The sequence below is a fragment of the Sinocyclocheilus rhinocerous genome, unplaced genomic scaffold (assembly GCF_001515625.1).
Source record: "Sinocyclocheilus rhinocerous isolate Xijiao unplaced genomic scaffold, SAMN03320098_v1.1 scaffold3446, whole genome shotgun sequence".
Classification (NCBI taxonomy): Eukaryota; Metazoa; Chordata; class Actinopteri; order Cypriniformes; family Cyprinidae; genus Sinocyclocheilus; species Sinocyclocheilus rhinocerous.
In genome coordinates this window covers 145,311-168,642 of record NW_015666156.1, presented here as the reverse complement: position 1 = coordinate 168,642, position 23,332 = coordinate 145,311, and the positions used below count along the sequence as shown (strand labels likewise).

The window sequence follows — 23,332 nt, the reverse complement described above, 5'->3', positions numbered from 1 at the left end:
TATTTTTTTTTAACCACTCAAGTTGTCTTAAAATCCTAAAAAAATTACTTTCATCAGAGAAGTGGTTTTGGATGCACAACACTGAACAGTAAGCATCAAAACAGCATATGGTCAACGTTTCACCATTTAAATGAGCAAAACAGCGTTCGCTACTGCCATCTAGTGGAAACATGAAACTCTTACATAGAGAGTCCAACCAAAATGCACACAGAATTTGTTAATTTTAAATTTGTTTAACTTTAAAATGTTTAAAATATGTCTGTCCATGTGTGGGTAAGTTTTTCAGTCTTTTTTTAATATTTGTAATTTTTTATTGATTTTTTTTTATTTTGTATAAAATTTGATTTCTGTATACTATCTTCGATTTTTTTCTGTTTTACATTTAATTGTAATGTATTTAATGTAAATTAATGTAATTAATAATTAACTTTCTAATTTATTTAAACTGATGTCTAAATACAGACCTATGTTTTGAAATAATTCTGTTCGATCGCCGATCGATTTATCTCCCCTAGTGATCAAAACCGATTGCTCTGGTCTAGAGTCACATGTTTTGACAAGTAAACATGGCGGACGAGGATCCAAACGCGAAAGTTGAATGCGAAGACGTTCCTGCAAAAGAAGAAGAAACAGAGGCTACGGAACCTGGGCAAAATGATGTGGTCAACGATACCGACGAGGTCCAGAAGGACAAACGGGCAGACAGCTCTTGGTCGGCGCCGATTTTGTCGTTTGCTCGTAAAGCGACGGAGACGCTGAGCAGTGGAGTGAATCACTACAGCGCGGGGTTAAAGGGATCTGACACATCACAACACACCTCTGACACCTCAGATCCCGTAAAAACAGCAGGTATGACACCTGCTCATCACTTTTATATTTAAATATAGGGAGAAGAAAGTTAACTGACTGCGCCCTACTTACTAAGATAAGTAGTCAATAACAGAATTAACAAAAAGTACAACGATATTGCCATATTTTTGGAAGTGGTATCATGGTATTGCCATAATATTGTATATAAATATACATGCACAGTAGTTTTTTGGGTCCTGCACCCACAACGTAAATTGGTACGTCATGGACCTGAAGACATGAAAATTTCACGTTCAGATCGGCACGAATATATAATGGAAGGTGTGTATTTTTACTAGGGCTGTGCGATATTGAAGAAAAATGCGATATGCGATAACTCATTAAATAATGAGATATTCGATATGCGATGCGATAATGCTTAAAGTGCCACATGCTCAGATGAACCAGTTTTACTCAGCTGTTGCCGAGTCAGTTCTGTGAACTTCTATAACTATCTTGTGTGATATATATATATGGCTATTTGTATGTATGTATGTATGTACCAAGAGTTCCTGTAAAACTACAACAAATTCCTTGTGTTTGCGCACACTTAAGTGGTGAATAAAGCTCATTCTGATTCTGATTCTAATAAGAAAGCACCCCTACAACAACTTCTGAAAGTGAACGGTAGTGTTTTACTCGAGCATTACATAAAAATGTCATTTTAACACGAGTTTAGGAACTGAATAATAAAAAGGAGAAATAAAACACTGCTTAGCATTTACTCTTTGAATTCAATATGCATTGATTCTTATTTAAGCTACAAAAGTTATTTAGGTAAGAGCAGTGAGTGATTTTCTTTGTCTTTTGTTCATTGCCCCAAATATTGCAAGCTGTAGCGATATGCATATTGCGATATTAGAAAAAGTGCAAAGTAACAAGTAGAAAAAAAGAAAAATGCACAAAACTTTTCATCTTTTTGAAAAAAAAGATTTTTCGAGAAGCTGCAAAAGACACAGGTGCAAGTGGAATGTACAAAACATGGTGACATTAATTTTTAAGTAAATATAATGGGGGATATATTGCGTCACCAAAAATTATTGAGGTCATGTACATATATTGCGCGATAAGTTGATATATTGATTATTGCGACAGGCCTATGCGATATGTACATTTGCGATATTTCGATAACTTCGATATATTGCCCAGCCCTAATTTTTACCATAATGTTTTAAATAAATTTTTATATATTTTTTGCTGTTTGCTTAAATAGCCCCGTGGGGGAAACTACAGATATCGCATGCAGTGTCATATCTTATGGGTTTTCAGTCTTTTAGGTGCCAGCTACTGCATCTATGAATAAATACCCAGTTTTGGTCTGATAGCAATTAATATTAAAATAAAAATATGTGCAGTATATTGTGTGATAAGTACTTCGTTTTTATTCCATTATAACTTTTTTCAACGTATTATACTTGGCTGTGTATTATTTAAATTTATTTTTTAATTATTCAATATTTAATTATTTATAATAAATTAATTATTTTAATTATTTGTTATTTACTCTTTATTTGAATCGACTTTTCAATTATGTAAGTCTTATTTATTTTTATTTAATTAAAATAAGAAATGAAGTTAATTGTATTTGTTGTTACTTTTTTAATATAATCAAAATTAGTATTTATTTAGTTTAATCATATGTTTATTATTAGGCGTTCAGCTCGTTCAGCAGGGAGATGTTGCTGTCACAGGTCCGCGTTGGGGGCTTGTAGTCCGTAATGGTCTGTATCCCCTGCCACAGGCTCCGAGTGTCTCTGCTGTCGCTGTTTATTTTCTTACACTGGTTTTTTCTAAACTTTTCTGTGGACCCACAGCTCTCCCTTGCATCTCACTTGGGGGTCAGGACCCCTGTTTGAAAACCCCTGTCATGCTTGACATGAGCAAATAATAATTGCATGTGTATTTTCTTGATGAGAAATATGAAACTGCACGAGTAAAAATTATATAGCGTATTAAAGTATAAATATTCAAAAATATGACGTCAAACTACAGAACACCACGGACACTGCTTGAAATGTCATGTCAGCTGCCCAAATGCTATGATATATGAATATAGTAAAAATTCTGTTCTATAGTAAATGACAAAGAACCATGATGTTATCATCTGATAGCAGCACTGTTCCATCAAACAGTACAGTTTTGTAACAGAGATCTGTAAGTGCACCATTCAAAAGAATGTACAGGTTCAAGTGATTGCATCCCACAAGTTAGTGTATTCATGAGCTCAATCCTTGCAACTTCTATCTGGCCATTATCCATTGTGATTAGGAATTCATGAGTATAATAAATTACTTAAAGGGGTCCTATTATGCTCTTTTACAAAGTTTTCTGTTAAATAAAATATCTCCTTTTGAATTGGACTTTGAACTTTGTAAATTTGCAGATCGTTTTTATGCTCAAACAGCAACATTACAGACTAACTAAAGTTGAAAAAGTGAAAAAGCATAATAGGACCCCTTTAATACAGCCAGTGTTATATGGTGTAGAACATTTTAGTAACCTACATCTGTGGCTTATTTTGTGGTATAATTCCAATATGTGATGTAATTCTAGACCATTACAGCGTACATGAAATTAATAATGCACCTGCTTCCTGACTCTGAATATTTTTTTCTCCAGCAGGAACTTCCGCTTCCCCTCAAGTTCATTTTAAGACTCTTTATTTGTTATTTTAAATTACCGTAATATTTAAGTCATTGTTTTGCATTTACACTTAATTACCCTGACTCACCAGTTACACTAAGCTACAGTGAGCTGATTAGTCCTGCAGGTGCCACAGGAAGTGTTTGTGTTAATGCATCTGTGTTGTCCAGCTGTGAAGGATCCCATTGTGGTGGAGAGGTCAAACCTCCTCAGCATGATGAAGCTCAGCATTAAGGTTCTGATCCAGTCCTCCCTCAGTCTCGGCCGCACGCTGGACTCTGAATATCCACCTCTGCAGCAGTTCTTTGTTGTTCTGGAGCACTGCCTAAAACATGGGTTAAAAGGTGAGATGGGACATAAATCCTAAAAGTGAGTGTAGAATTATGAAATGTCACTATATTCATGTAGGTAAATCTCACAAAAACAGGTCACGTTTCACGTATCTAAATATTTTATATGCATTCATTTTTTTTATTTTTTTTATTTTATCTTTATGAAAATAACGCATATTTACATTGTGACTTTCGTTGTGATGGTGCACATTTTCCATTCAAAATGTCATTACTCTTATTGCTGGACAATTTTATTTTCAGTTTGAGGTGATTCTCATTATTTTAATACAGTCATTTTTATTATATAAAATTATACAGTACAGTAAAAATAAAATGCTGCAATACAACTATTTAAAAAAAAAAATTACATACATTTCAGAGAGTACCACCATGATTTATAAATACTTGAGCAGTGATCTTTTAGTATCATTGATATACTGTTTTAGTTTTGGTTAATATTTTTGATTTAAATTTAATTTTACATTTTCTGTTTTCAGAAAATGAACAAATGTGAGAGATGAGAAATGTGGCCTTAGTTACTAGCTGAAACGAAACAAGTTTAATAAAAATTAAATACTTTATTTCAGTTCATGTTTATTTTATTCAAGCAATTAAAATGGTTTTATGTTTTTAGTTTTAGTTAACAATAATAACCCTATTTCAGGGTTTTAATAATAAAGTAATTCAAATTTTTTTTTTTCGTGAGGGAGGGAAATGTGAGGGAATGATTTCTTATTTATTTGTTTTGATTTTGGAGTGTAAAACCTATATATTCATGACCAGTTTTGTGAAATTAACCCATTTGTGGCCTAAATCCTGCATGTGTCTCTCTCCCCTCCTGTGCAGTGAAGAAGACTTTCATTGGTCAGAACAAGTCTATCTGGGCCCCTCTGGAGTTGATAGAGAAACTGTGCCCTGAGTCAGCTGACATTTCCACCAGTGTGCGGGATATGCCTGGAATCAAGTAGGTTCCCTTCAAAGGTGTTTGTCTTGGATATAATATCCTGTTCAAAACAGTGTAAGAGGAGAGCATGATTTGGTCTTCATGAGGTTCTGTGTTGTTTCAGGACAGGCCTCGGGCGAGCTCGAGCATGGCTGCATCTGGCTCTAATGCAGAAAAAAATTGCAGACTACATGAAAGAGCTTATAAATAGAAGAGACCTTCTTGGGTAAGAGCAATTAAATGATAGAAAAATTATCTTTAAAATTTAGACTCGTCTACAGAATTTGTTTAATATCATACAAAATACAATACTGTAGTGCTATTGAATTCTGGGCTACCCAATGTAAATTCATGTCTCAGGGAGTTTTATGAGCCCGGGGCTCTTATAATGGAGGAGGAGGGGGCTGTGGTCGTAGGGATGCTGGTGGGTCTGAATGTGATCGATGCCAATCTGTGTGTGAAAGGAGAGGATCTGGATTCCCAGGTGAAACATATAGCCATCCAAACCATGTAATCAGATGTGCTCTTTGACAGTGACGCTAAACACTGTGTTTTTGTTTCTGCAGGTGGGCGTCATTGACTTCTCAATGTATCTAAAGGATCCTCAAGCAACTGAGACCACACAAGAGTGAGTGTGTGATCATTTAGCAAAGATTAAGCATTGAATCATTAATTACATGGCTAGAAACAAGTATTAGAAGACAGTTGTTTTGTTATGAGCTAGTTTAGTAATTTTAGTAATTTTGGCTTTTTCTGATTCTTTAACTGCTGACAGTGATTCAAAAATGACAGCCATTCTTGACCAGAAACACTACATAGAAGAACTGAACCGGCATCTGAGCTGCACAGTGACGGATCTTCAGGCCAAGATGGACTCGTTGGAGAAGACCAACAGCAAACTCATCGAGGAGGTGATTTTTATAGACTTTATTATGACGTTATATTTTGTGTATTTTAATTTCTTGCTTATAAATCATGCACATGATTAAATACAGGATTAAAATGGGAAAACATAGTTATTTGATGTCTTTTGTATAGCTTACAGCAGCCACAGACAGAATCAACGCTCTGCGTGAAGAGCAGGAACAACTTAAACAAGAAAATGCAAATATTCTCCAAACTAGTCAGAGGAAAGAGGAGGTGGGAGTTGCAATAAAAATGTTGTATTATGAAAACAATCTGTATGTAATAATTTTTAAACATCTGCATACACTATTCACTGGAAAAGTCGCTAGAAGAATTTTGGAACATCTAAAGCCAAGACCCTTAAATGGCCAAACATAGGCCTGGCTGTTGGTTTATTACTAATAAATAACACCATGCAGTATTTTGTCATTCCAAAATAATGTTACCTGCCATCTGGCCAGTTTTTTTTTTGCTAAACAAAATTTTACTCACTTTGGATTGCTTTTAGGTGACTCTGCAAGATAGCCAGTTAGAGCTAGAAACATATCGACAGACACGGCAGGGTTTGGATGAAATGTACAGTGTAGTTTGGAAGCAGTACAAGGAGGAGAAAAGAATCCGGCAGGTAAGAATGTAAAATAATTCAGCTCTAAATGTAAAAATAATTTTCAATCTTGAGTCTGTATTGTATTGCATAGTATTAAAGGGATAGTTCACCCAAACAAGAAAATATACTCACCCTCATGTTGATTCTTACTTCTGTTAGACAACAAAAGATATTTTGAAGAATGTGGGTAACCAAACAGTTGCTGGTCCCCATTTACTTCCATAGTATGAAAGTCAGTGGGGTCCAGAAAATTTTTGGTTACCCACATTCTTCAAAATATCTTCTTTTATGTTCAACAGAAGAAAGAAACTCATGGAACAACTTGAGGTTGAGTAAATGATGACAGAATTGTCATTTTTTGGTGAACTATCTCTTTAATGCATTAATGTAAATATAGTATTTTATGGAGCCAGTCAAAATATCTGCATGAACTGTTTGGCAAATCAGGAGCTGCAAAAGGAGCTGGAGCTGCAGATCGGTTTGAAGCAGGAAATGGAGGTTGCCATGAAACTCCTGGAAAAGGACACTCATGAGAAACAAGACACGCTGGTCGCACTGCGACAACAACTAGATCAAGTCAAGAATCTCAACTTACAGATGTTCAACAAAGCACAGGTGTTACATCTGATTGTCTGTACAACATGTTACTGGAACAGGATTACCTGTAACCAATTGAAACTTAAGTCTTGTCGTTTAACCCACAAGGAGTCTGACCGAGTGGCCCAGAAAAAAGAGGAGGACATGCAACAACTGGAAAAGAAGATGATTCAGATGGAAGCAGCTATGAAGCAACTAGAGCAGAGGTGCCAGAACGTTTTCAAGGAATAATTCACCCCAAATAATTTATCATTTACCCAAACCTGTATGACTTTCTTTTCCTCATGGTCTTTGGAAGAATGTAAGCTAAATAAGTCATACAGGTTTGAAACAACATGAACATCATAGAGATGTATGAAATGATATGTACTATTTCTAAACCTAATAAACAAGAGTATTTGCTCCTTAGGCTTCAAAATTCAGAAAATGTGTGCAAAAACACGGATGAAAGCCAGAATGAGCTGAGATCGGAGATGAAAGGGAAAGTGAACGCTCTGCAGAAGCGTCTCACTGACCTCGACACACTCAGGTAGTGTAAATCAGGCTTTTAGAAAGCGCTAACTTTGCTGTCACAGATACTTTGAAGGGGTAATACAACCAAAAATGAGTGTGTATGAATCATCAGTTCTCATACACGCTCAAGTTGTTCCAAACATGTATGCATTTCTTTCAGCTGTTGAACACACAAAAATTATATTTTGAAGAATGTTGGTAACCAAACAGTTGACTTCCATGTTATGGAAAAAAATATATAATGGAAGTCAATGGCTACTGTAAACTAACATTATTCAAAATATCTTCTTGTGTGTTCAGCAAAAGAAACTCATACAGGTTTGGAACAAGTGGAGGGTGCGTAAATGATGACAGCATTGTCATTTTTTGGTGAATTATCTCTTTAAATTTAAACCAACTGTGAAGTATTTGTTTCGGGTTTACGTTTACTGTTATCATCACTTCATCAGAACAATTCAGAAATCTCATCCTGCATCAGAACAATTTTTAAAGAAATTGCATTTATTTTAATTTATTCTTTTATATATAATGGAAGTCAATGGCTACTGTAAACTAACATTATTCAAAATATCTTCTTGTGTGTTCAGCAAAAGAAACTCATACAGGTTTGGAACAAGTGGAGGGTGCGTAAATGATGACAGCATTGTCATTTTTTGGTGAATTATCTCTTTAAATTTAAACCAACTGTGAAGTATTTGTTTCGGGTTTATGTTTACTGTTATCATCACTTTAGAAATCTCATCCTGCATCAGAACAATTTTTAAAGAAATTGCATTTATTTAATTTATTCTTTTATGTATTCCCCCACTTGTCTTTGTTCTCTAAAAATGTATTTTTGTGCAAATTAAAGTAAAAAAAAAAAAAGGAGAAAAAAAGCCACAAAGATTTAGATTTTAGAAAGATTTTTTTTTTGACTCAGTGTTGTTGCTGTTCTCTTTTCAGGGCAGGCCTGGAGTCAGAGCTTAGCGCGGAGAAAGAGCAGCGGCAGAACCTACAGAGGGAGCTACACAGAGAACAGGACAACAGCGCAGAGCTGCGCACACAACTGCAACAGCTGCAGGGCCTGCAGACGGTCAGATATACTGCTGCTTCAGCCAGAAAACTAACCAGTACAGTCAAAACAAGACTTTAAATTATGTCAAATCAAAGAAAGAGTGAAGTTTTTTGTATTACAGTGTTAATAAATGACTGCTTTGATCTACCTTTGTTTCCACAGGAGCTGCTTGATCTTCGACAGGAGAAGAAAGAGCTCCAGCAGCTGTGTGAGGAGCAGGAAAAGGCTCTACAGGAGATGGGCCTTCATCTCAGCCAGTAAGACAACTCCACTCTCATTTTTCTGATATTTCTGGATAATGACAGTTGTCTTCTGTAGAGCTGCTTTGTATCGTAATTGTTGAACTCTGCAACACTGACAGTCTTTTTGAACTGAATTGAATCCACACTGAATTGACTTCAGCTGAGTTAATGATGCTATTGTAATTTTAGAGCTTCTACACAGCTGAAAATGTTCATTTCATAACTGAAGAACTTTGCAGTATTAATACTGCTTTGAAACTGTATTGTATAAAGTGCTATATGAATAAACATGACTTGATATCACACGCTTGATGTCTTGAACTAAAATGCTGCTTTCAGATCCAAACTCAAGATGGAGGACTTCAAAGAGGTCAACAAAGCCTTGAAGGTAAAAGAGCTTTATAAGGTTACCTTTTTTGTGTCCATTTGCACAGCAAAGCTAAAGATCTTAGTATTGCCTGCCAAGTATTCCAGTTTTTTTTTTTTTTTTACTTTGCTGTGTAACTTGTCATACACAGTTGTTGTTGTGACATCTCATCATCATAATAGTGCATGACAGAGTTATTACTTTTCTAAGTAATAAAATAGACAAAAATATATTTTTTAAATGCGACTTTACTGTCACTTTTGATCAATTTAATGCATCCTTACTGAATAAAGGTATCTGTATTTTTTCCAGTAACAAGTAACGTTCAGTATCAATATATATATAATTATTTATTTTTTGATAATTATGATTGTCTTATCTGTTTTCCAGGGTCATGCCTGGCTAAAAGACGATGAAGCTACACAGTGCAAGCAGTGCCAAAAGGAATTCTCAATCTCTCGGAGAAAAGTGAGCGATGCTCCACTCTCAGTCAGTCAATATATCGGTCCTTTGGCAAGTAACTCGTTTTTCTGTTTGAAGCACCATTGCAGGAACTGTGGAGACATCTACTGCAACAACTGCTCCAGTAATGAGCTGGCTCTGCCCTCATACCCCAGACCTGTCCGCGTATGTGATGTCTGCCATTCCCTTCTGCTCCAGAGGAGCTCCATCAGATCCTGACAGCACTCAACATATCTGCTGATCATGTGTGTGTGAAACTACAGGCCACCTGTATTAATCAAACTCTCAATCTCTTTGTTTTTAACACTTAAACATTCATTTCTTGTGGCATCGCTGGCTTCCGTTTGACCAAAACCTTTGATTGTTGCAAAATCATATGCAAAGTTTCTTTGACAGGAAGATGCCAGGATAATTAGAAACTAACATTAATATGATTGTATTTATAATGATAGTCTCCATTTTAGGGAGAGCACTAACACATATAAGCCTTTCAGGGGTTCATCGAGTGGATGCAGAGGATTCATATTTCAATACTCTTCATGCTTTTCAGTCTTTGTCATGTCTCCTCTTATCAAAATAGACCGAATTAAATTTGTAAAGATTTTCTAAATTCTGGTAAGTGTTCAATTTAAATTTTTAAGGAGACATGGCATTGCTGAATTGTAATCTTTATCACAAATTATCACTAATTTTTTGTGTATGTGCTTGTGCATTTAATCTGTGCATGTCATACAAAAATATACCACTATCAGGGTCAAAAAGTGGGACCAGTTCCTGTATGAAGTTAGTAGATATGTGAATTATTCAAGAAAATGTTTTTATGAACACATTTGTTCTGCTAATATGATGAATGAGGCTCAAAAGTCTGTAAATGAATTTTTGTTGTCAAAAGGTAAAATTACATTTATAGTATGCAAGAGCAGATGGATTGTATTTTCTCCAACTTTTTTGTTCATGCCAGACAAAAACAAACATTTTTTTTATAAAACTTTTTAAGGCTCTCTGAATACAAAATGTCTATTTTAGATTGTTTCTTGGGTTGTACCCTCTTTTGTCTCCCGTTATGTTCATGACGCTGTAATGAAGTTTCTGAAGATTTTATAGAATTGTGTACTATCGGTCCTTTGGCAAGTAACTCGTTTTTCTGTTTGAAGCACCATTGCAGGAACTGTGGAGACATCTACTGCAACAACTGCTCCAGTAATGAGCTGGCTCTGCCCTCATACCCCAGACCTGTCCGCGTATGTGATGTCTGCCATTCCCTTCTGCTCCAGAGGAGCTCCATCAGATCCTGACAGCACTCAACATATCTGCTGATCATGTGTGTGTGAAACTACAGGCCACCTGTATTAATCAAACTCTCAATCTCTTTGTTTTTAACACTTAAACATTCATTTCTTGTGGCATCGCTGGCTTCCGTTTGACCAAAACCTTTGATTGTTGCAAAATCATATGCAAAGTTTCTTTGACAGGAAGATGCCAGGATAATTAGAAACTAACATTAATATGATTGTATTTATAATGATAGTCTCCATTTTAGGGAGAGCACTAACACATATAAGCCTTTCAGGGGTTCATCGAGTGGATGCAGAGGATTCATATTTCAATACTCTTCATGCTTTTCAGTCTTTGTCATGTCTCCTCTTATCAAAATAGACCGAATTAAATTTGTAAAGATTTTCTAAATTCTGGTAAGTGTTCAATTTAAATTTTTAAGGAGACATGGCATTGCTGAATTGTAATCTTTATCACAAATTATCACTAATTTTTTGTGTATGTGCTTGTGCATTTAATCTGTGCATGTCATACAAAAATATACCACTATCAGGGTCAAAAAGTGGGACCAGTTCCTGTATGAAGTTAGTAGATATGTGAATTATTCAAGAAAATGTTTTTATGAACACATTTGTTCTGCTAATATGATGAATGAGGCTCAAAAGTCTGTAAATGAATTTTTGTTGTCAAAAGGTAAAATTACATTTATAGTATGCAAGAGCAGATGGATTGTATTTTCTCCAACTTTTTTGTTCATGCCAGACAAAAACAAAAAAATTTTTTATAAAACTTTTTAAGGCTCTCTGAATACAAAATGTCTATTTTAGATTGTTTCTTGGGTTGTACCCTCTTTTGTCTCCTGTTATGTTCATGACGCTGTAATGAAGTTTCTGAAGATTTTATAGAATTGTGTACGGTTTAATAAACACTGCCTCAAATTATTAATCCATCTGTGAAGCCACGAGGAATCAGACATTTGTCCACTACACTGAAATCACAGGTGATACATTGCATGGGAAAAAAGCTAATGCAGAGTTACATGCATCTAAATGAAACCTGTCCACTTCCCACCATGCTTCAAAATAATACCATTGTTTTTTGTTTTTTTTCCTAAACAAACTCTTTCAGCTATCGGCCTAGATTAAGCATTAAGTACATGCAAAACACCTTTGCAGCGAAAAGTTTAAGATATGATGCTACAATCACCGCCAGAGTGAAACCTCCACGTGCAAAGACGTCAAGCTGTACGAAAGGCTTTAAGTTTGCCCATAGGGTACTGTTGTGAGGAAACAAAAACACCTCTTTAATACTCAAATGTAAAAACAGATTTACAGGCACCTCTCCAGTGTGATACAAGGGCTGTCACATTTCAGCAAATAAAGAGTTTCTCTTTAACATAAATTACTACCTCTAGTTAGGATTTTTTTCAACCATGTCAAAAGAAAAAAATAAGTTTGCCCGTGTACAGACCCAAACACAACTTAGAAGGGAGCAAGGAACAAAGAACAAACAAATGAAAGAAAACACTGTTCAAATGAAGGTTATAAAGCTCTGAAAGGCCTGGAGGCTACATTCCCCAGCCTCCCCCCATGCCGCTGTTGAGGCCGTTCATTCCCATGGACCCGCGGCTCCCTCCACCGTAGTAACTGCTCCCCATTCCGCCCTGATTACCTGACAGGAAGGAGAAATACACATTTTAGGACCAGGGAGTTCTCAGTGCGGAAAGAATCACCACTTACACTGTGACTCTCAAGGCCCGGTGTTCTGACGATTTGTGCTACCCGGTCAGATTTTGCTACCTCCCATTGAAACAATAGGTAGCACAATGAGACAACAAAAAATGCTACCCATCAGATTATGCTTTATTAACATGTACACCTACCCCAACCCTAAACCTACCCTTACAGTAATGCAAATACAGTAATTATGTGTTGTTCAGCGTGAGAAAATTGATGCATTATTGATGTGCACATTCGCAGTAAGCCCTGGTAGGACAATCTGACGGGTAGGAGGTTTGTCATGGAAGGGTGATTTACAGTGTTATTATAGTTAACTAAAACTAAAAACCATCACAAAAACATCATCATTACTTAAAATATAAAACCGCTTATTTCAGCTAATTGCCAAGGCAGCAAAATTCTCATGTTAGTGTAATTTAATATTGTACTAAAATAGCTAAAGCAAAAATTAAAACTATATAGACGTATAAAACACTAAAATGACAAAAAACACAAAATTACTAAAACTCCAAAATAAAATGAAAACAATATATAAAATAAAACCGATTCAAATTATTAATAATTATAACAGCACCTCAATAATACTATTACACAACATTTTTAAAATTCCACATGAAAAGCAATAAGCAGTATTATAAGAGGTATACAAGTCCTGTTTAGTTGTTTGTTTTTACACACTGGCACCACCCATGTAACAATACCTCAGGTGAACTGTTTAAATGGTCAGATGGGGTCAAAGGTGAAACTGTTTAAACTTTGGGTGTAAACATTACATCATTAGAAGTGCATGCAATCCAGTGCCAGAGATAATGCTGGTTTGATGACTTTAACACATTGTGAGACATAGGGCCTTGAGTGATGTGTCAGATTCTACCCCACTTGGACCCCTAAAAGATTCCATCTGCTGGAAGAACTCTCTGGATGTTCTATTTGGAACCCAATTATAAAACCAAAAATATTAAGTCTTAACCAGCAACATGCATCAATAACAACACACCAAAATTTTTTTCTTTAATTACACATCCTGTGTACAAATTGTAATGTCCTAATTCAGAGGCTGCATCCTTTGAAGGCTGCATTTCAAGACAGAATACAGTGTGGTGATGAAGGCTTTACATTTTAACGGCTCTATCACATACAGCCTCAAAATGCGTCCGCCGTTTCCCAGGTCACGAAGGATGCAACAGATGGATCCTTCGCGGCTCAGACTATCACAAATGTCTCACTAAGAAGCAATTCTATAGATAATTTATACTTTTTATTATGTACATAAATGGACCAAGGAGAACATATTTAGATAGGCTGTGAACCCCGTTTTGTTTTCAGATCTTTCAAAAAAGTCTAGTACAAACTTGATTGCCGCTTGTCAACAACAGCAGCTGTCTCAGTTGCTAAGCAAGAAGAGCAATCCACCATTGGCTAGACCGTCTGATTTAAACAATACTTGGTTTGGCCTTCACAGACTTCAAAGAATGCAGCCCCTGACTTGGGACAGAGACTATGTCATATATAAAATGGTAAAATTAAATGTCTTTGTTTTGGTTAATCATCAACATAACCTATGCATTTTACATGCAACCTTCACTGAATCGTGCTCTCTGTTAAATATGTGAACATTATGATGTTGAAAGGTACACATTTATTCAATTTTAGTTAGCACAACAGAAAGATACTATGTAGTCAATGTAAAATCCAGACAAACTTTATTAAAATTATATTATTGCCATTGAGGTACTGTTTAATTGTGATTTTATTTACCTGATCAGCTACAACAGGATAACACGAAAGGCTTTTTAATCAGGTATTAAGAACAGCAACACCTAAGGGTCCAAGGGTGATAGGATTTGTCAGGGAACTGCCTAGCAGAGCTACGGAAGAGCTGACACTCACTGTAATCCCCCATGCCACTCTGGTTACCATAACCACCGCTGTAGCCAGAGCCCATCTGTTGGCTGCTGTGTCCATATGACGACTGGTTTCCTGCAGAGCAACAATTACGCATTTATGATAGCTGCTCAGTAAGAGTTACTTATGTCTGAAGGAGAGGTCTTACCCATACTGCCCATCATTTGGCCACCATATCCTCCACTTCCACCCCCTGCCGTGGAGTTTAGGAACAGCTCCACATAACGGTGCTCTGCATGAGAATAAAAGCCCATTCACACAAAGAATGATAACTATATTTATTTAGTGTCCACACCAACAGACGATAACATTATGTTTATTATAAACACATGCCGCAGTTTTGTTGTCTGCCGGTTTAAATGCTAAGTGGATTCTGATTGGCTATCAAAGTTTTCATTATTCATTAGCTTGAAAAGTTGCTTTGAAAGGGATTCATTTCCAACAATATAATTCAAAACTTCATAGTTACAGTTACTGTCCTTGGTGTGAACAGGCCTTTAGTGTTGTCAGTTAGGCTTCAGAATATCATCTATCATAACCAAAGTGTTTTACTAAAGTGTTCAGTTTCATTCAACAGAAAAATGCAGACATTCAAGACCAATTAATAGGATGGAATTTAAAGGGACAGTTCACTCTAAAATGAATTCTCTCATCATTTACTCAACCTGAAGTTGTTCAAAACCTTTATGAATTTCTGCTGACACAAAAGAATGTATTTAAAAAAAATTTGGGTAACCAAACAGCAGAATTGTCATTTTTGGGTGAACTATCCCTTTAATGAAAATCATTCAGTATTACCTTTGTTTCCTCGCCTAACACTTACGCATATTGGCTTTGTCCTTGGACATGGCTGCCACAGCGTCCTCATGTGTAGCAAACTCTACATCCGCCTCGCCTGTTACTCTTCCATCAGGACCGATCTCCAGATGAACACGCACTGGGTTCAGTGGAGAGAAGAACTAGAAAAGAAAACGTGGAAATAGACAGTAAAGAGGACATTAAACAGGATGCTATATAATCATATAAACACTTTTTATATTATTTGTATTAACCGATACAAATACACAGACTTGAAATAAACACATATTCGTGTGAATAAGGACTCACATTGTATATGTCAGTCTCAGTGGCTCTGTACGGAAGGCCCCTCATGTGCACACAATGTCCCGTTGTGCTCTGAAAGGAGGAGCCGCTGTCTCCATAACGACCATCTTTGAGGCAAATAAGAACAAGTTAAGAAAAAATATATTCTGCCTGATAAGCCTTTCGCTGTCTGTTTGACTTAACTGTGCAGTATGTTGACAGGAAGCTGTAGAAACAGAGCAAGATTTAAAGATTTATCTCAACAGAGTAAAATAAAGCTATAAAACAAAGCTCCTTTATTCTTCATTTAGCAGAGGCTTTCTTATCTAAAGTGACATTATTCCAAGGAAAGTCTCCTTGAAATCACACGAGGTTTGAACCTATAACCATTCAGTTAGCAGTCCAAATCTGCAACTATTGTTTTGTAACTATTTCAACCGAGTGGCATAGTGTCTTTATTTTTCATTATATACACACTACCACTCAAAAGTCAAGGGTACTTTTTTAAGTTTTTAAAATAGACACTTTAATTCAGCAAGGATGCATTAAATCGATCAAAAGTGACAGCAAATGTTCTTTTTAATTTTCTGTCAATCACATAACCCTGAAAAAAATGCATCATATCCACAAAAAATTATCTGGAGTAATTTTTTTTTTTTTTTAAATTGATACTTTTATAAATTGAAGGCATTACCTCATCAAAAGTAACAGAAAATACTTATAAGGACTTTCATAAAGACTTTCTTGTATATTTTTATAAAATAATTATCACGGCTTCCACAAAAATATTTTCAACATTTCAACAAACATTTCTTAAACAGCAAATCAGCATATTAGAATGATTTCTGAAGGATCATGTGACACTGAAGACTGGAGTAATGATATTGAAAATTCAGCTTTCCATCACAGAATAAATTACAATATTCAAATAGACAACAATTACTTACATTTGTAATAATGTTTCACAATATTACTGTTTTTATTGACCAAATAAATGTAGCCTTGGTAAGAATAAAATATTTTAGAAAAAAATCATACCGACCCCAAACTTCTGAACAGTAGTGAGATATATCAAAGGAAAGTTCAAAGTTAAATATTATTAATCTCTATCAATAGCATTTATAGCAATGTTAATAACAACCGAAAATACTTTACCTCCACCGTAGCCTCCACGTCTCATTCTCTCAAAGGAGACTCCTCTGGCCATGCTGTTGTAGCCACGGCCGCCTCCAGGCCTGTCGTAGGGGCCCGGTCTCTGCATGCCCATGACCTTACGCTGGGGTTCATAATGTGTGCGCACTTCCGCACGGCTGCTCTTGAAGATCTCTATATACCTAAGGACGAAATTGCAGAGTAATGGCACCAGGGTCTACCGGCAAGAGAAAAGGCATTCCTGCGTGCAGTATAGATAAGGGCTGTCTGAAAACAGGTCTAATGAAAAGGCAACCTTAGTAAGAATGACTCTGGGATGACACTAACAGTCAGCGTCTCCGTTCAGTGACTTTATGTAACAGTTTCCAAAAAAAAGAGACAGAGAGAGACAGAAAATGAAGAACCCTAAAATATTTAGTTTCATTCAACCCTTCATTATGAAGAACTTTTCTTATGGTCACCCGAAGGCAGTTGGCAATGTGTTACTGTGGTTTGGGTCTTATTGGACTGACACGCTGCTTTCGTTCTCTGCTAGCAAAGCACTTCAGACTGTTAGGGCTAACTTTGTATTACCTGTTTAACTGGGTCCTCGTGATCTGAAGTCTTCAAAATGGTAGAAAAACTGAGATATTCCTATTGCATAAAACTTAGTGCTGAGTGGCCACGTGACAAGCCAGGAAGCAGGGAAGGGTTTACGTCAAACATCTAAAATAATAAGAAATGTTTCTTGAGCAGCATATCACATTAGAATGATTTCTGTTGGATCACGTGACACTGAAGAGTGAAGTGATGATGCTGAAAATTCAGCTTTGGCATCACAAGAATAAATTACATTGTAAAGCATTCAAATTGAAAACAGTTATTTTAAACTGTAATAATATTTCACAATATTACTCATGTCAAACATATAAGTTAAACTACTGCCGTATTAAGATGTAGTTACAGATGAAATACAGCCAGGAATCCAGACACAACCATGAATTTCATGTGAGGACCAAAGATTTCCCCATGCAGATTTTGCAAGAGGTTCAAGCTTTTCACAAATTCACTACAACCAACAGAAAGCTGCTTGGTTTGAAAGTGACTTCTGCGTGAACTGTGCTTCATACACCGCTACACTATAGACAATTTACAATGAACGATTTTTGCCTGCAAAATTCTGCAGAAATTCTACCGCACCATACATGTCTGGCTGATATAACTGCCCATTACAACCCAAAATGATTTGAATGCTCATGTAAAGGACAGTTAAGAGTAAAAATTCACTAAACTGTCTCAAAAGTGCCCATATTCAGTTATCCCTCTAAATCGACACAGTGCAGCTCAATGGCTCACTCAGCACTAATAATACATCATCTTAAGGCTACTGGACTTCATTTTCCTTGTTTTTTGTTTGCCTTCAAATCATCTGTGGTCATATCTTGCCATTTCTGCAGTGGATGATTTATTGAGGTGAACACCATAAGAAAAGCAACGTATCCAGGCAACCAACCAGCCATCCCCACCTGTGCCCTATTCTTTCCTTGTGTTTCTTTAGAGCCTTTTCGGCTATATCCTGTGAAGCAAACTGCACGAAGGCCTCCCCCGTACTCCTCCCCTGGAAGTCCACCGGCAATGTTATCCCATTTGGCACGATTTCCAACCCTTCAACCCAAGGACAGATAACCCCAGTGGGGGACAAATTAAGTCACAAGCCCATTAACAAGACTTTATATTACTCTATGGGTTTCTCTTTATGTCAAAAATGAAATGGTACTACATAAACATACCAAATGGGGCCGCAATACACTTGAACCTTTTCTGGCACAATTTAAGGATAATGTTGTGCAAGAAAAAGAAGGGTCACTTAAATCAAATGCCTCTTGAGCGTCTGTCTCAACTCATCTCTTGTTTGTTTGGTAAGCCCCAAAAATTACCTAGATTGCTGTGCACCTGTTTTAGGTATATAAAATACAAAAAGGGCTGAGGCAGTTTAATTAGGAAAAAAAAAAAAAAGAAACAAAGAAAGAAAGTACAAATTCTAATAATTGCACAAAAGGACAAAGCTGGATAAAAAGTGACCCATCTTGGTCCTTCTGGATGGTCCAATCCTTAAGATTCAATACAAGTTTCAACTATTCCTAATTTTAAAGATTAAATGACTGAAACGGAGCACTTTGATTTAAATGTTCAAAGCTCGTTTATGTGCAAATGATGGTCCGATGAACTAAAATAACCTTAGCTAAATGTTGGTATACTGTTTAATTTTGAGTAAATAGGGCAATTCGAACTTCCTATCGGACATACCTGCAAAAAACTGGACAATTTCCTCCTTGCTGCATCCAAATGGCAGGCCGCGAAGCCTAACCAGGCCGTCCCCTCCTGTGTCCGGGCAGTTCGGTCCGGTGTGCTTCAGAACCCAGTCCATCTCAACACTATTGGATTTGAATACTGAAAGCACATATGAATCGATCAGCATTTTAGTCCATGAAATAGATGAAATAGTCCATGATGTAGATGAGTTTGTTTCTTCATCAGAACAGATTTGGAGACATTTAGCATTACATCACTTGCTTGCCAGTGGATCCTCTGCAGTGAATGGGTGCAATCAGAATGAGAGTCCAAACAGCTGATAAAAACATCACAATAATCCACACCACGCCAGTCCATCAATTAACACCTTGTGAAGTGAAAAGCTGTGTTTATAAGAAACAAACCCATTAAAGACATTTTTAACTTCAAACCGTTGCTTCTGCCTTGTCTGAATCAGGAGAGAAATATGCACAGATCAAGTACGATTTAGAAGTGAAAACAGTCCAAAACAGTTCTAAACAAATATGTCAATGTATTACTGTATTCATGTGGATTATTGTGATGTTTTTATCTGCTGTTTGGACTCTCATTCTGACGGCACTCATTCACTGCAGAGGATCCGTAGGTGAGCAAGTGATGTAATGCTACATTTCTCCAAGTCTGTTCTGATGAAGAAACAAACTCATCTACAAGGATGGCCTGTGTGTGCATACATTTTCAGCAATTTTTTATTTTTGGTTGAATTATTCCTTTAAGGATCCTAACTAAGGCAAAAGCAGCTGCCCACCTTCTACATAACGGTGGCCCATGGTTTCACGATCTTTCTTCACTGCAATTTTAAGGTCTTCTTCTGATTCTAACTCGACAAACGCCTCTCCACTTGGTCGCCCTTCCCGTGTGTATGTGAAATGTATGCTTGTCCCATTGTTTGCAATTTTGCACTCTATGATGAAATTTAGCTAGTATTAGTCAAGCAAGGAATAAAATCTAAGGGGAAAAGATTTAAGCAGAGGCTTTTTTTTTTTTTACCTGAGAAAAACCTCTGAACTTCATCAACAGAACAGGACCAGGGTAATCCTCTGACTCTCACCACAAAACCCTCTCCATCCGCCATGCTGGAAACAACCCTGTTTAAACACAATATATAGAATAAGTGACTCTACATTATACTATAGTAGAACACAAATACTAATATTTGTTTTCAAATTATCTTAATTCTAGACACTCATCTGCATCTCAAATGAAGCACCACTGCATGGTAAACTACCCCAGACATACAACATATAAAGCAAAATGCCCAGCCAAAATAAAATAAATACATAACAGGGCCAAGGCCAACTATTAATTAAAAGCCAATCCAATCAATTATGCACCTAAACATTCCCTATTCAGTCAAAACGAAAAAACAAGAAAAACCCTTTAAGTTAATAGTTATTTACATAATAAACGAGGGAAACTCTTTTGCATAAGTGAGGAAACTGTTAGCTTAGCGAGCTAGCTGAACCACATACCTTCTGATAACCCCCCCAAAGACGCTTCGTCTACTCAACCGAAGCAAAGAGACGTGACTTATTTACCCCTTAATAGAGTATTTTACCATACAGCTTCATATATACGTCTACAATACGTAAATTAATTATAAAACACGAGAAGCTGAACTATGCTCGCCTATGAGCGGGCGATAAACGGAGCTCTTCTCTGATCTAAGGCGGATTCAGAAACTGAAAGAGGCGTTTGTCGACACCTTCTGTTTGGGATGTGAAACTACAGCGCTCTAAATCTATATGACAATAATATGCCTAAATTTTATTGTGCCATATTATTTTAGTACATGACGTTCGTTCGCTACCTGTATCACTAACAGGAACTTATGTTACTATTTACACACGACTAATCCTATTCGATACACCTTTGAACAGTTTCTGATTATATTCGTATTTGCCTGGCATTTCACTCAAACAGTCTTAAAAAAAGATTAATATTTTTTCTCTACTTTCTGAAAAATATACAATATATAATATAAAGGCTACATTTACAACCCTATTATTAATGTTAATTGTTTTTAAACTGAGCTTCAAGCTGTTTAGACATGTTCCAAATATCAATAACACAAAATTAATAGTAATAATAATAATAATAAACAGCTCATATAAAATTAGCTTGACCCCCTGAGGTTGACAAAAATAATTTTCCATAATTTTCATAAAGGTTAACCTCCTGTTATTAACCATTTGTTGAAAACGTTTTTTATTTTTTTATTTTTATGTTTCATCCTATACTACTGGTAGCACGTTTCTGACACAAGAAAAAGAACCATGTTTTGGTAAGTCATATGACGTAAAAGTGGAAATTATGACTAATAATGATAACTTTTCTGATAACTTTTTATTTATAATTATGACTTAGTATTTTATATCTCATTTATATATTTCTATTTCTATCTTATACCTTTTTATCATATGATTTAGACGTAGGCTATGTCATACTTATTATAACTTGTATGTATGTATGTATGTTTGTATGTATGCATGAATTAAGTAGGAACTTGGCTTCCATACATGTTTGTGTAAAGTGTCGTGGAAATTCACATCCTTGGCAGAAGATTTGTCAAAAAGAAATCTATTTCCCTGAAAGATTTGGCAACCCTGCATGTTACACCGCCTGTTTTCTTTTTTGTTGCTCAAGTATCGTTTATCACATGAGGCGAGTCACGTAGTCTGAGCTGTTGTTAAATACCCCCTCACCCCCAAGCGCTCGGCTGCACCACTGCTGACAGACAGACGGACGGACGGACAGCCTCTCTTCAGCGAGTATCACGAGACCAGCGCTGTCCGCAGCACGCTCAAAATATCTTTGTCGTTTTTTTTGTGTAGTTTGAAACTTTGTTGCGCTAAGTTTGATCTTAACCAAACACGAGTGTGGGATAGAAGCAAGCCTTCAGAGCCCTTGTATATCATCTTGTTCAGTGGCACAGAGTTTTGAGCGCATTTCACCCACGATGTCTGCCAACACGCAGCAGAGCAAGAGCTGCCCCATTCCCACACGTGTCCTGCACCTCAAAGACTGGTCCCAGCTCCCAGACTGCTACAGTCAGACCCCTGGAGGAACGCTCTTCTCCACCACACCAGGAGGTAAGACTGTGTGCCTATACAGCGTGTTTTATAGTGTAGGTTGGTGAACATGTATTTTTAGCTTTTTGAAAAATATATGGATATTGTACATCAAATTAAGCAGCAAGGTTCAACAAGGTTATTTAAGGTTCATTAAAATGATCAATGATCACAAATAAAAATGTTTGCTTAAGCATTATTTTTGTCCTGTAAATCTTTAATATTTTTGCAGAGAAAACTTCTACTGTCACCTCAGGAGGATGCTAGTCATGGATGATTGTGATTTAACCACTGTAGCTCATTTATTTCTTGGTTGAACTCATGGTGTTACAACTCACCATGTGTTAAACCACACTCAATCTTAACTATTTTAAGCAATATAAAAGTCTGTGCAATACTTTTTAACCTTTGCTATATTAGTTGACTTGCAATAAGACCCTGTATTTTCATTTTCATGGTGATTTTATTGATTGATTGATTGTGGGCGTGCATTTTAACAAAGTACATTAAAACTAAAACCTCTTTTCATGTTATCAAATTGTAATGATCTGAGATATAGTGTGCCTGCGAAATGTCTCACTGGTACACATTCCTGTTGCTACACAAACGTTTGATATGAACAACAAGTTAATCATTTATGGCAGACCGTCTGCAGCAAGATAGTCCAACTGCCATGCTTGTTGTTATGTAACAATGTCTGGTTGTCTGATTTGCAACTTACATGCTCCCATATGATACTAGGCATTGAGTTAATCTAATGTTGCGAAAAACAAATGCTTGACCCTTTTATTTAATGGGAAGGACCCTCTACCCCGCATGTTTCTCAATCTTCTTTGTCCCTCACTAGTATATCTTTCGCATGTGGCTGTAACTGTAGCACATGCAGAGGAGGAGGCAATTCTTAGAAACACCCCTCCTCCTTCACAGCTGTTGTGGATTTCAGGAATAACAGAACTCTATGTGCTCAGGAAAATGGGTTCATTGGGGCCACTGTATCATGGATGATTACCTCAGGGGAGAAAGCAAAATAACAGATCAGAGACATGTGCATTCATAAATATGACAGTATATCTCGCTAAACCTGTCACAACCAAAAAAAAGAAAGAAAAATATTTTGCTTGATGGACCGTTAAGATTTTTTGCATTGTGTTCATATATAATATATATAATAAATAATTCATACACTACATGGTAGTATTTATTATACTGTTTACTGAAAAACATACAAAAAAAATACAGAAGTTGTAAAAATGTCACAATT

General features: G+C 36.3%; 3 protein-coding genes across 5 annotated transcripts in view; 2 read left to right on the top strand and 1 right to left on the bottom strand.

The window, feature by feature from the left end:
- Positions 1-547: 547 nt before the first annotated feature.
- LOC107731713 (RUN and FYVE domain-containing protein 1-like) lies at positions 548-10,524 on the top strand. Of its 2 annotated transcripts, XM_016542858.1 has the most exons (17): positions 548-849; positions 3,663-3,836; positions 4,671-4,788; positions 4,892-4,993; positions 5,128-5,251; positions 5,334-5,395; positions 5,543-5,678; positions 5,806-5,907; positions 6,182-6,298; positions 6,728-6,895; positions 6,986-7,083; positions 7,287-7,406; positions 8,333-8,462; positions 8,607-8,701; positions 9,026-9,074; positions 9,444-9,521; positions 9,594-10,524. In XM_016542858.1, exons 1-17 carry the CDS (start codon positions 567-569, stop codon positions 9,732-9,734), a joined length of 2,097 nt encoding a protein of 698 aa, XP_016398344.1. In that variant the 5' UTR covers positions 548-566; the 3' UTR covers positions 9,735-10,524. The 2 variants fall into 2 exon arrangements, with proteins under 2 accessions (XP_016398344.1, XP_016398345.1); XM_016542859.1 differs by lacking the exons at positions 9,026-9,074; positions 9,444-9,521; positions 9,594-10,524 and having other exon boundaries at positions 8,333-8,499; positions 8,607-8,688.
- Positions 10,525-10,901: 377 nt separating this feature from the next.
- LOC107731715 (heterogeneous nuclear ribonucleoprotein H-like) lies at positions 10,902-20,695 on the bottom strand. Of its 2 annotated transcripts, XM_016542862.1 has the most exons (12): positions 20,473-20,695; positions 19,991-20,088; positions 19,749-19,904; positions 18,956-19,099; positions 18,175-18,313; positions 16,673-16,851; positions 16,560-16,568; positions 15,542-15,645; positions 15,258-15,393; positions 14,583-14,666; positions 14,420-14,509; positions 10,902-12,461 (listed from the first exon to the last, which is right to left on the bottom strand). In XM_016542862.1, exons 2-12 carry the CDS (start codon positions 20,073-20,075, stop codon positions 12,358-12,360), a joined length of 1,230 nt encoding a protein of 409 aa, XP_016398348.1. In that variant the 5' UTR covers positions 20,076-20,088; positions 20,473-20,695; the 3' UTR covers positions 10,902-12,357. The 2 variants fall into 2 exon arrangements, with proteins under 2 accessions (XP_016398348.1, XP_016398349.1); XM_016542863.1 differs by lacking the exon at positions 16,560-16,568.
- A 921-nt stretch (positions 20,696-21,616) lies between these two features.
- LOC107731719 (eukaryotic translation initiation factor 4E-binding protein 3-like) overlaps positions 21,617-23,332 on the top strand; it is a 4,311-nt gene continuing 2,595 nt past the window's right edge. Inside the window, exon 1 of the mRNA XM_016542868.1 lies at positions 21,617-22,092. Coding sequence (XP_016398354.1) covers positions 21,960-22,092 — 133 coding nt within the window. The 5' untranslated portion in view covers positions 21,617-21,959. The remainder of the gene's footprint in view (positions 22,093-23,332) is intronic.

Excerpts from the sequence above, each read along its gene's own strand:
- LOC107731715 (XM_016542862.1), bottom strand. The coding sequence starts at position 20,075 with ATGGCGGATGGAGAGGGTTTTGTGGTGAGAGTCAGAGGATTACCCTGG. Across the intron at positions 15,394-15,541 it reads CTGAGACTGACATATACAAT|TTCTTCTCTCCACTGAACCC; the intron begins GTGAGTCCTTAT and ends TTTCTTTTCTAG. Across the intron at positions 14,510-14,582 it reads CCAAATGATGGGCAGTATGG|GAAACCAGTCGTCATATGGA; the intron begins GTAAGACCTCTC and ends GTTGCTCTGCAG.
- LOC107731713 (XM_016542858.1), top strand. The coding sequence starts at position 567 with ATGGCGGACGAGGATCCAAACGCGAAAGTTGAATGCGAAGACGTTCCT. Across the intron at positions 850-3,662 it reads AGATCCCGTAAAAACAGCAG|CTGTGAAGGATCCCATTGTG; the intron begins GTATGACACCTG and ends TGTGTTGTCCAG. Across the intron at positions 5,908-6,181 it reads CTAGTCAGAGGAAAGAGGAG|GTGACTCTGCAAGATAGCCA; the intron begins GTGGGAGTTGCA and ends GATTGCTTTTAG.